Below are 13,233 nucleotides of genomic sequence, written 5' to 3' on the forward strand. Positions count from 1 at the left end.
AAGGAATATACAGAGAGCAAGCTAAGCCTTCAGCCCCAGCCCAGCATCTGGAAGACTTGCAAATGAAAATATGAAGCACTGCAAAATATCCTGTCTTCCAGCTCATCACCTCTCACGCAAAATGGCATCACATTTCTTCCAGCAAACTACTGACTGCACCTACTGCAGTGTTAGGTGGCCTTCCAAGAGTCATGTCTTTTTGGCTTTGGCTGCAGTTTACCTAAGAAAATAGCCTAAGTTTACCTAAGAAAATAGAAATTAGGGACACAAGTCAACACCACCATATGTTTTAATAGGAATTGGTGTGGGGAGGAAAAGAAAGAGAACAGAAGCAGCAGATGGAGAAGGTATGGTATTTTAGACACTCAGCCACTGCTACTCTGAAGTTTCACCTCGCAAAGAACTGTGCTGCTGCAACTGATGATTTCACCTTCAGCAACACCAGCATTGTGCTGAAAAGGACGGCAGAACTCTGTGGATTAAGTTAATAGGAAGCACTTGATCTCGAATACAATGAAGTAAGAAAAGAACTGGACTGTCCTTGTATTAATCTCAGTGAGAAAGGCAGAATGCCCAGTATTAAATTATTCACTCTGCAGGGAGGGCATGGTTTAATGGTTGTGGAGGCACTAAAAAGAGAAAACAAAAAGTAGGATGTATCCCAGAGATTCTGTCCAAGGGAGAAGCACAGACCTGTACTTAGAGGAAGCTGCCTTTAATCTAAGGGATTTCAGAAGATGTAGAACCCCACAAGTAGTAGTCAAACCCCATGAGAACTTTTCTCTGTGTAAGTCTTGGTCTCCTGGTCTTCTCTTAGCATTTTAAGAATCTGCCCTGAAAGTAAGAGAAATATAAGAGTTGTAAAATTACAGATTCTCTTGCCAGCACACTCACGTTACTGAGGATGACAATGAGAACTTCCTATATACTCTTCTCTATAGCTTAACTTGGTTATATCTACCTTCATGCTGAAGACTGAATACATGTTTTTACGAGTCTAAAATCAGGGACAACATATTTTAAATCTGGAGATGTAAAGAAAAAAATGCATCGAAAGAAGGACACATCAGTCTGAGTTTGTCTGTAGCTGTTTTTTTGTTCTTTCCATGGCTCTGTCCCGTAATTTGGAAGCAATGGAGACTCTTCAACTGCTTGTTTAATGCTGATTTTAGCTCACCACTTTAATCTTTTTTACCTTTCATCTGTATAATTGGTACGCATCTACTCATCTACAGCAGATACTGAAAAGAACCAGCAGGGTATGCTGTCACCATTCCTTCACCATACCTAGCCAGTCAGAGGTATGAGCCCGATGGACCAGACCACTGCACCTCCCCTCAGTTAAGATCCTGAACGATCACTCAAATCTTTAGATATCTCCAGAGGTCCCTTCCAACCATAACTATTTAATAATTCTGCAACCCAGCTTGTTAGGCTGTAGGGCAGCACGGTCCAGCTGGCAGCTTGTGGCCACCACCCCCTTCCCCACAGAACAGCTGCTGTAGCAACAACCACCACCAAAATACCAAGCAGCCTCATCCATGCCTGCTCACAGCACCCTAGGGCTCAGCAGTGACCACTGCGACCGAGGCAGCACAAGGAGAGGTAGGGACCAGCAGCTGCTGAAAAGACATGAGGAAGGGATGGACACAGCCTTATGGGCAGACATCCTCCCTCCTTTTGCCCTCCAGCCATCTCTCCTTCCAGCCCAGCAGCACCTCAGAAAGCAGCTACTTCCTGCAGCCTTGCTCTGCTTCTTTCCTGCTCTTCACGGCTCCCCTTACTTCAACCAGCCTGACTTTAACTAAACATGTATGTTTAGTTTTATCCTGTATGAAACCTAGCTGCTTGGATGATAAAGAAACTGCTCAAATGGGAAAAACACAGAAAATACAAGGCGTACTTCTTTAGCAGCCCATTTGCCCACATAATTTAAGCCTGCTTCTGGAAGTTAAATGGAAACACAGAGTTTAGTGGCTGTGTGCCCACAAGCAGGTAATCAAAGAAAAACAGAACTAACAGCCATATTGGGTTGGAAGACCAGGGCCCTGGCCCCTGGCCAAAATGCATCCTTAACCATACAGACAGGGAAAGGCAAAACAACAAAATGTTTCCCTTGGTATAGGCTTCCTAATAGCTGTGGACCTCATGTTAGGTATTTAACGATTTCTGAATCTGAAATGTGTACAATGCCTACATGATTTCTGTGTGGGCCACTGCAGACATATTTATTGTTTTCATTTAGAATACACAAGACCCATTTTTAGCCATCCCTCCCTTTTGAAAAGTATTTCTGGCATCCAAAACATCCTATAGCACTGAGTTTCAGAACTTAATCATGCACAGGATGAAAAAAAGAATTCTGCATCACTTCACTTAGTCCAAAAGCAACTGAGGCTGCTCTTCTGGGAACAGACAGGAGAGGCTGGCTCTGTGTCCTCTTCATACACAGCCCCTACGGCATGCGTGGGCCCTCCTGCCGCTAATGAATCACCACCATGTGCTCCTTTGCCTCCTTTCTGTCAGGGAAATGGTTGGCAGCGCTGTGTTTTGTGCTAATTGCAACACTGTCCATGCATTTTACATATCCTGTCTTACATTTCTATATGATCTAACCCCTTCACATATGTTTACACATGGCAGGAGACATTCACATAAAGCAGGCACTGATACACTCAGCTCTCGATATGTCTGGATATAGACTCAGTAACCTGACTGGCAAAAAATGCAGGCATCTGGGACTCCCACCTTCCTACTCAATAGATTGCTGTGGAAGAAACACATGGACCATGCATAATTGGACTGGGCCCTACATGAATATTTGGCTAAACCAAGTTTGGGATTATCTGTGTCTTCTAAGATTCAAAAATGCATTCACAGGTAATATTTTCCTATCTTTCTCTGAACTAACCAGAGCCAAACCTGTTATAAATAAATAAATAAATAAATATCTTGAAACCAAAAACAAAGAGAAAATTCCCAATGAGATCACGAGCTCTAGAAAAAAATGAAATAATGTTAAAATGCAGATTACAAGAAGAAAAAAAGCTAGCAAATATGCAAGATATACAGATAAATAGTTCCAATTATTGCATGCAAGGGCTATTCACAGTTTGGGGAAGTATAGTGCCTAACATAACAGAACCTGGCCCTTGATTTAGTCACATATAAACAACAGCAGATGCTTAACAGCGCTGATTAATTACTTTATTGTAGAGAGCAGCACTTATGGAAAGAAGAGGTAGAGGCAGTAAGGCAAGAGAGAGGGAGACCCCAAAGCTCTCAAAGGCTACAGCAATTGCTCTTTCACTGGCCCAAACCCAGTACAGCATGGCCTGACAGGTACAACTCCAAGCATGCGAGAGCTGTCATCTACATATATGCCCAAGAGTTGCATCTGGAAGATTACTGCCATCACAGCGTAAGTAACAGTTGAGTGTTCTGTCTACGCTGACAGAGGTGTTGCAGAGGCTTTCTACTAAGCAATCGCTTTAGAGGTCAAAACAGAGAGGCCTCCCCTGACAACTTGAATTCAAAGGATTGAAACAAAACCCCAGTGCTCTCCTCTCAAGTAATTTCTCTTCCTTTCATATGCTTTAGGTGTGCCTCAGAAGGCTCACAGCAATGATATGACAACAAAGCAGGTGATTCTTCCCTCTTATTTTTCTTTTTGCTTTCCACATTCATTCCACTTAACAGAAATATTTTATCTATTTAACAGAACTTGCTCCAGGGCAATAATTATTTCAATGGTGGTACTAATAGGTTTTGTCCAGCATCAGCTACACAGCTGTCTACAATGTGCCTGTGGCAGTACCAGGGATGCAGGAATATATAACACAGAAAAGGGAAAGATTATAAGCACATTTCTTGCTACACACTAAGGCTGGAGGTAAAGCACATTATGTTCAGCTATTCTGATGGCACAAGAAGGCCTAGGGTCAGTGTACCAATAAACTGCAGTAAAAGATAGACATTCTTAAGAACTGATATCAGAGTGACAATAAAGCCTTCCCCATGCTATTCCCTTTTCATAGAAAATACTCTATGCCATCTTTGAAGCACCAATATGAAATTAGCATTCAGTAGCCCATTTTCATTGTGTGCCACCACATATTAGCGAATATGCTTGTAAGGCATTTTAATAAAGCATCAGGTGAGAGCAGTGGAACAGAAAAACCTGCAAAGCATTTAAGCTAGCCTAGAATCTCTCACATGGTCTTCTGACGTGAAAAAACCACAGTTATTTTTGCCAGTAATGCATTAGTCTACTCAAAAAGAAGTTGCAGAAACAAGTTCAAAGAAAATAATTCAAATACGTCAATTAAAATTCAGCAGAATACTTCTTGTATACAAAGAAATAAATTTCATAGTAAAATGCCCATAGTCAGACCATAGTCAGACCAAGGCGTGACCCGTCAGTGAGTCATGCAGCAAGGTCTTTAAGTCATGGATTCCAGAAAGCCAAAAATTTGACTTAAAAGCCCCTGAAAAGTTCTCATAACCTTACACTTCTTAATCTGTATTTTTAATTTGTTCTGATTTCCTATTATTCTGTGAAATACACGATGGCAACAAAGTAGAGACTAAGAAATTTAAGGCTACTATCAACAAATAGCAGAATCTACAGTATTTTACACTGTTAAAATACTCTTCCCTGAGGCACACAGAGAATACAACCTACTGTGACCTCATATACCAAAATTAAATCAAAACAAGACACACAAAAGAAAAAGAAATATCATAAGCAGAAGCCAGAAGAAAATTCATTCCTTCTCCAGCCCATCAACGCAAATAAACTAGGGAGAAGAGCAGTCAAATTACAGAAATTGATGTCATATCTATTGGAAAACCGACTGAGCCTGTACAATGAGCAGTAATTGCTCTCTACCAAATTCATGGGTCCAAGCTGTCTGTTTCCCATCTGCTCCTCTGCAATTTAAGCAATTCTGAACTTTGCTCTCCATTCCCAAATGTGTCACAGTTTTATTAGCATGTCAGGGGCCGATTCTTAAGATTCTCTACTAAGGTAAGCTACTAGGGAATGAAATTTCTGTGTCTGTAATTGCCAGGTCAGGAAGATTCAAGGACAATCACACATGACCTTAGTGAACCCACCATGAAAGATTCATAAGATAACACAGCACACACTCCTACATCTAAAAAAAAATAAAAAAATAAAAAGGTCATTCTGTTCTCTCCTTGCACTTGTATAAAGATATGTTTAGTACGCATTGCAAGCTACTATAAGGAGCTTACAAAAATTTTAATTTGTATTTCGTTTTTGCTAATAAATTGAACTCCATCATGCATCCTGACTCCTGCCAGATAAGGACTGGAATCCTCCAGTAACATACATGAGGTGGCTCTGTCTTTTAATGCTTTTCAGGAATTAAATGGATGGACTCTTACTATGAACTACAAATAATTTTTGCATATGATGTTTAAGTTGTAAACAGGTTATAAAGTATTCTGGTATTAGCTCACAATGTTATTGTTAAGTATAAAGCTAATTTAGTGTGTTGGGAATTAATTACAATAATTGGCAATTTTTGTTACCTTACTAGAATTTCTACACTATTTAAAGTTACAGTTGCTCTTTCTCCCACAGGAAAGAGTAAAGTACATTCACATCCTTGAATTACACCAAACGCGATGAGATACTATAAATGAAAGCCAGGCTAAGATCCTACATGACAGATGACAACATAAGCAAATTTGACATCCAAATTTAAGATTTTATAAAATAGTCTCTAATAGTTAATGGCAATGCATTTTCCAGACTAATATATGTCTTAAGGTACGACTAATGTCTGCTTACATCACATATGGTATCTCAAGTAACAGTATCTTTGTTTTGGTAAACAACTTGTACTGTTACATTAGAGAATTCATTTCATTTGTTTAGAATATTCTCATCTCTTAACACGTGTGGAATATTTACCACGTGCAAGAACTTCAAAATTCATAAGGAAAGGCTTGCTATATATTTTTACATCTATTTATATATAAATTAATATTATTACAGAAAATCCTTTTTATATAGTATTATAAGCTACTTTTGATACATCTAAAACTACACAGACTTTACTCTCTTCATAAATAATGTGCATTACTCTTCACCATGATGTCACTTCACATCCTAATGGATTTTCACTTGGTTGAGAATTTTGGCACTGGTTCTACTGTTACAATATGTATCATTTTGACAATGATCAAAATGCCTGTTGAGAGCATAAACACAGAAACTAATACAGATAATCATATCTCATCTACAACAGGTAACTAATTTACATATATAAACCAGGTAGTATTAAAGTGCAATCAGTGAGATAAATCATTTTTGCATTATTCAAAACCACTATTCCTAGCCCCTGTGGTAAAATACCAAAGGAAATCAGCATGAAGAGGACAGGCTTCACAGCAGGCTTCACAGCAAAGATTTACCAATTTTGAAGCCATGTGAATCTGCTAAAAACAAACAAACAAACAAGAAAGATGGTAACAGTATCAATCTCACCTCCCTGTGTTTCCACTAAAGAAATGTGACAAATAGATGCAGAAGTAAAAACATTAATTTATTAAAATATCTTTTTCTTGCATCAGCAAATAACAAACTCCTCACCAAGTTATACAACACCAACACATTTCTCCAAACCACTAATTTTGGTTATTTTTAAATAGAAAACCAGGAAACACAAACCAGGACAATGCTAACATGGTTCGAAAATTTCAAAAGGGTAAATATCAACATGAGATAATGAATTGGCACGTGCAGGTTTTAATCAATACATTTAATAGAGACATAGAAGTAATGAGAATATGTTTTCACAGAATACATCTTTTTTAAGATTACAAGATTATGCATAGAAGTAATTGCTGCCTCTCAGTTAGCTGCAGATATGTGACTTAATATCTGTCACTGAAGAAAATAACACTTATAACGGATGCCTTAGATCTATGACAAATAGGCTAAATTAATCCCTAAACCTACAACACAGACTCATCACAGAAAACTGCTGTTAGTTCAATGCTGCTAATATTCATGAATACCCTAAGAGAATAATACATAAGAAAACGTGTGACTAATAAAGTCTGCCATTACATCAACCTCTGGGGCCATCTACAATGACCACAAAAAGCCAAATAAGGTGAGCACAATCATGCAACATATGTTTTAATTGAAAGAGCAAGACTGTGTATCTCAAAAAGACAATGTGACAGCTACACAATGAGAAGCTGTACTCGCCACAGTTCTGCCATCCTTTTCTGCAGCACTGGTGCTACTCTCAAATACTGTGCCTGGTTTCATTACCCATGCATACATCAGAAGCAAGAGTCTGCTGAGCACAATATTCTTCGTACTTGCAAGCAATGAACGTTGTTTGAAAGACTGTTTTGAAGTGACTGTTACTTTGGATCTATTTGCATCATATTTGAACTGACATCAGCTGTGAAAATGATAGGAGAGTGAGGTTGAATTCCAATTCTCTGTCTCATGAGATTTTAAATAGGCTGATTCAGTAGGGAGTGGATATTAGTTCACATGTATGGACAGAGAACCAGACTGTTGTATGGGCTCAGTGTTCTTCCAAGGTCCACTGTTGTGAAGCAAAGGTTTTTTTCTTAGAACAAGCATAGTCAGGTTAAGTTTAAAGCCTTTGAGGAACGATCACTAGTGCAAACATTAAATCAGTTGTGCGCATCACACTGGTTTCTCAGACCAACGTGTACCGACCATGCTCTATACCAATATAAAGCAATACGCTCCGAGTCAAATCACAGAACCGTAAAATGGCTTGGATTAGAAGGGACTTTAAAGTTCATCCAGTTCCAACCCCCCCTGCCACGGGCAGGGACACATCCCACCAGACCAGGCTGCTCAAAGCTCTATCCAACCTGCCCTCGAACACTTCCAGGGACGCGGCAGCCACAACTTAAAAGCCCAGCGCTCCCTCCGTGCTGCGCGGCCTGCAGCGCCCGCACCCTGGACGAGCCCCGGGCCCGCCCCAGCCGCGCAGAGCTGCGAGGCGCTGGGGCCCCAGCCGAGCAACCCAGCCCGCCCTGCCCGGGCCCCAGCGGCTCCCTCTGTCCCCGCAGCTCCCAGCCCGAGCCCCGCGGCTCCATCTCTACCCCCAGCTCCCAGCCTGAGCCCCGCGGCTCCTTCTCTCCCCGCATCGCCCGAGCTCCGCGGCTCTCTCCCCCCTCCCTCTCCCCTCGCACAGCCCGAGCCCCGCGGCTCCCTCCCCGCTCCCTCTCCCCCCGCAGCTCCCAGCCCGAGCCCCGCGGCTCCCTCCCCGCTCCCTCTCCCCCCGCAGCTCCCAGCCCGAGCCCCACGGCCCCCTCTGCCCCTTTCCCCGCCCGGCGCGGTTCGCTGGGTGCGATGCCCGCGCCCCCCGTTTCCCTCCTGGCGCAGCCGCTCCTCCCTCGCCGTTCGCCTGCCCACCCCTCCCGCACGCCCTTCCCCAGTCAGCCCCTTCCTCCCGCTCCCCAGAGCTTTTTCCTCTCCCCCATCTCCTCCTCCTTCCCCCCCCGCCCCCCCCAGGTAACTGCCAGGAAACGTGCAAACCTGCGATTTTTACCTTCCTTGGCTTTTTTCCTCCTCGCCAGCGTGCCGCCCAGCTTGCCCAGGAAGGAATCATCTTTCTTTCTGGACGGAGGAGATTTGGGGGTGGGCGACTTGGGGGAAGAAGGGGACTTCTGTGGGGAAGTTGCCATGCTGGCTCGGCCGCCGCTCGGGGATGGAGGAGACGGGTCCGAGGCCCCGATGCCGTGGGAGGCCGTTCCCGGCTCTGAACGGAAGCGGAATTATTTCAAGCATTTGAGGCAGCTTCTGCTCCGCTCTCCCGGCTCTCCCGCTCTTTCCCTCCCTCCCGCCTCCCCCTCCCGCCGCTTTCGCAGCCCAAAGCCTCCCTCGGCTGCCCAACAGCCGCCCAACAGAGCCCCCTCGGCCCAACAGAGCCCTCTCCTCGGCCCGATGGCCGCTGAACAGCCACCCCTGCTCAGCCTGACAGACCCTGTCCTCAGCCCAAAGCCTCCCCCGCAGCCCCACAGCCACCCTGCCTCAGCCCGACAGCCTCGTGCCCTCAGCACAACAGACCCTCCCCGCTCAGCCCAAGGCACCTTGCCAACAGCTGCCAAACAACCATCCCCAACAGACCCCTGTTCTTAGCCCAAAGCCTCCCCCCCGCAGCCCAACAGCCACTCAACAGAGCCCTGTCCTCGTCTCCATGGCCGCTGAACAGACACCTCACCTCAGCCCCAGGCACCTCACCTCAGCCCAAAGACAACCTTCTCAGCCCAACAGAACCCTGCCCTCAGCCCAAAGCCTCCCTCTGCAGTCCAACAGCGCCTGCTCCTCATCCTGATGGCTGCTGAACAGACACCTCTCTCAGCCTGACAGCCTCCTGTCCTGAGCCCAACGGACACCCCACCAAACCAACAGCTGCCAAACGGCCACCCCTTCTCAGCCCAACAGACCCCCTGCCCTCAGCCCAAAGTCTTCCTCTGCAGCCCAACAGCCCCCTGTCCTCAGCCCCTTGGCAGCCGCCCCTCAGCCCAGTGGCCACCCAACAGCCACCCCTCAGCCCAACAGCTGTCTAATGGCCACCCCTCCTCAGCCCATCAGCCTCCTGTCCTCAGCCCAACGGCCACCCTTCCTCAGCCCAATAGCCACAAAACGGCCACCCCTCCTCAGCCCAAAGGTCACCCAAAAGTCAACTCTCCACAGCCCTATGGCCACTGAATGGCTGCTCCTCAGCCCAATGGCTGCCCAACAGACCCCTCTCCTCAGCCCAAGGGCCGCCTAAAAGCCTCCCCTCCTCAGCCAAATGGCTGCTCAACAGCTCCCTCCTCAGCCCAACGGCTGCCCCATGACCCCCTCCTCAGCCCAAGGGTCACCCAACGGCCACCTGTCCTGCCCAACAGTCGCTCACTGGCCTCTCAGCCCCAATGGCTGCCCCATGACCCCCTCCTCAACCCAAGGGTCACCCAACAGTCACTCAACAGCCCCTCAGCCCAACAGCTGCCCTATGACCCTCTCCTCAGCCCAAAGGTCATACAACAGTCACCCAACGGTGCCTCAGCCCAATGCCTGCCCCATGACTCCCTCCTCAGCCCAAGGGTCACCCAACGGCCACCCCTCCTGCCCAACAGTCACGCAACGGTCTCTCAGCCCAACAGCTGCCCCATGACCCCCTCCTCAGCCCAAGGGTCACCCAATAGCCACCCCTTCTGCCCAACAGTCACTCAACAGTCTCTCAGCCCAACAGCTGCCCCATGACCCCCTCCTCAGCCCAAGCGTCACCTAGTGGCCACCCCTTGTTCCCAACAGTCATCCACCAGCCCCTCAGCTCACAGCTGCCCCATGACACCCTCCTCAGCCCAAAGGTCACCCAACAGCCCCCTCCTCAGCCCAGTGGCTGACAATTCCCCTCAGCCCCATGGCTGCCGAATGCCCACCCTTCTCAGCCCAACAGCTGCTCAATGGCCACCCCTCCTCAGCGTAACAGCTGCTCCAACCCCATCCCCCACCTTCCTCAGCCCAACAGCCACCCAGAAACTCTCTTTCCTCAGCCCAACGGCTGCCCAGAAGTGTCTCCTCCTCAGCCCAATGGCCACCCAACAGGCTCCCTTCCTCAGCCCAACAGACCCCTCTTCTCAGCACGATGACTGTCCAATGGCCACCCCTCCTCAGCCCAATAGTCACCCCTGCTCATCAGGACAATGAGGCACAGGTCACCCCATAGACCACCCACCTTTGCACAGCCTTGTACAAAGCTGGTCACTAACTCAGGCTGGTTGGTCAAACACACCAGTGTGGGTGACCACACACACACGACAGTGCTAGTTAACATGGATGCCAAAAGTTAAACATGGGTATAGACAAGCAGGACCAGGGCTCTGGCAGTTGAATTCATCCATAACTATTAGTAAGTGAAGGCTCTGGAAGGGTGTGTCGGAGGGGTCACAGCTGCAGACAGATGTCTCTACACTCTGTGGTCAACACTGATAGAAAAGAGCTAATGAGGTAATGAAATGTCACTAAATAGTTTTGTGCAAGTTATTCAAACTTACTGAATACATTTCAGTTGAGCAAATTTTGCAAAGCAGCTCTTCTGCCTGTAGGTTTTGGCTAAATCTGTGCTCAGAGGTGGTGAACATAGTCCTATCTACTTCTACAAAAGAAACCAACTGTTGTAGTCAGACCATTATAAACACCAGTGGGAGAGAAAGGTGACTTATCATGATAGATTGCCTATACTAACCTTGCTTTGATTTGCAAATGAGTAGCTGAAGAGAGGAGTATCTTTAAAACCAATAATTTGCTGTGACTGGTTCAGGAGGCACCCAGGGCTGGAATAGCATTAATGTCATCTGGATGCACTACTTTCACTTACCACTTAATCACCCAATTAACAATTCAGGCAAAAAGCCACACACACTTCATGCAAATATCTAGCTATCCATTAGGCATAACAAGTGAAATGAAATTACCATGAGGATATTTCTAAATCGGCTAATAATTGTTGTGTTTTTACAAGCTGGTAACATTGGTTTGCTGATGAGGGGTAGACATCAATGCGTATTTGTTGCGTGCAGTTAGTATATGCCCTGGAGAAAAACTTTATTCATCCTTACCACCGTTAAAAGCAGGAATGAGCCCAAGCCGTTAGCACAATCTCTCCTTTCCTTATGTTTTCTCCCTGGCTTGCAGCACCAAATGTGTTCTGGGGCTGTAGTCTGCAGAACAGTCTAAATTTCACACATTATTCTCTTTTTACAGAAGTGCTACTCACACAGTGTGTGGATTAGGAGATGAACAGTTTTGAAGAATTTTTAAGGACATAACAAAACACTATGTCAAAAGAAGAAGAAAAAACCCCACACAAAGCCCTTTCTTATATGCTAGTGAATTTGTGGCATATACAGGCAGAGCAATGACCCAACTAAATCTCCATTTGGACCCAAATGACTATACATAAACATCAATATAGGATTTTGTGGGCACAGAAGAACAGACAGTGTTTTGGCAAGCACGAGTGTGCTTGCCTTTGTACCACTATGTTTGTGTTAAAGACAGAAAGCACAAGCCAGATACCTACAAACAGTAACAGGTGCTGGGTTGTGCCGTATGGCAAAGTCAGAGTTCAGCACACATTTGCTGAGCCTCACACAAAATAGCTGAAAAGGCCCAGCATCTTTCATATTTCACTACACTTAGCATAAGTAAATTAATGACAAATGCAATATTACTTATTTAATAGCCTCATGAGCTACAGGTGTTTTACATCACAAGGAGAAAATAAATTTTAAATGAAACTTAATGTATTTAAAATCAACTTTATCAGATCTGGAAACATAAAAGCTGTATGCTTTTAGTAGTAATGCTAAAGCAACAGACAGCATTAAGTTTACTGGGATATTTTTAGGGTTTCTGAACAGGCTGGACCGCTGGGCAGAGTCCCATGGCATGAGGTTTAACAAGGCCAAATGCCGGGTCCTGCACTTGGGGCACAACAACCCTATGCAGTGCTACAGACTGGGAGAAGTCTGTCTAGAAAGCTGCCTGGAGGAGAGGGACCTGGGGGTGTTGGTTGACAGCCGACTGAATATGAGCCAGCAGTGTGCCCAGGTGGCCAAGAAGGCCAATGGCATCTTGGCTTGTATCAGAAATGGCGTGACCAGCAGGTCCAGGGAGGTTATCCTCCCTCTGTACTCGGCACTGGTGAGACCGCTCCTTGAATACTGTGTTCAGTTCTGGGCCCCTCACCACAAGAAGGATGTTGAGGCTCTGGAGAGAGTCCAGAGAAGAGCAACAAAGCTGGTGAAAGGGCTGGAGAACAGGCCTTATGAGGAGCGGCTGAGAGAGCTGGGGTTGTTTAGCCTGGAGAAGAGGAGGCTGAGGGGTGACCTCATTGCTCTCTACAACTACCTGAAAGGACGTTGTAGAGAGGAGGGTGCTGGCCTCTTCTCCCAAGTGACAGGGGACAGGACAAGAGGGAATGGCCTCATGCTCCGCCAGGGGAGGTTTAGGCTGGACGTTAGGAAAAAATTCTTTACAGAAAGGGTCATTGGGCACTGGAACAGGCTGCCCAGGGAGGTGGTTGAGTCACCTTCCCTGGAGGTGTTTAAGGCACGGGTGGACGAGGTGCTGAGGGATATGGTTTAGTGTTTGGTAGGAACGGTTGGACTCGGTGATCCGGTGGGTCTCTTCCAACCTGGTTATTCTGT

At 45.9% G+C, this 13,233-nt stretch overlaps 1 protein-coding gene across 1 annotated transcript in view; it reads right to left on the bottom strand.

Moving 5' to 3' along the window:
* The window catches only part of PARVA (parvin alpha), a 68,729-nt gene extending 59,896 nt beyond the window's left edge, over positions 1–8,833 (bottom strand). Inside the window, exon 1 of the mRNA XM_069857552.1 lies at positions 8,583–8,833. Within this exon, the coding sequence (XP_069713653.1) occupies positions 8,583–8,718 (136 nt within the window). The 5' untranslated portion in view covers positions 8,719–8,833. The remainder of the gene's footprint in view (positions 1–8,582) is intronic.
* Between the last annotated feature and the right edge of the window lie 4,400 nt (positions 8,834–13,233).

Source organism: Phaenicophaeus curvirostris, chromosome 5 (genome assembly GCF_032191515.1).
Source record: "Phaenicophaeus curvirostris isolate KB17595 chromosome 5, BPBGC_Pcur_1.0, whole genome shotgun sequence".
Lineage (NCBI taxonomy): Eukaryota > Metazoa > Chordata > Aves > Cuculiformes > Cuculidae > Phaenicophaeus > Phaenicophaeus curvirostris.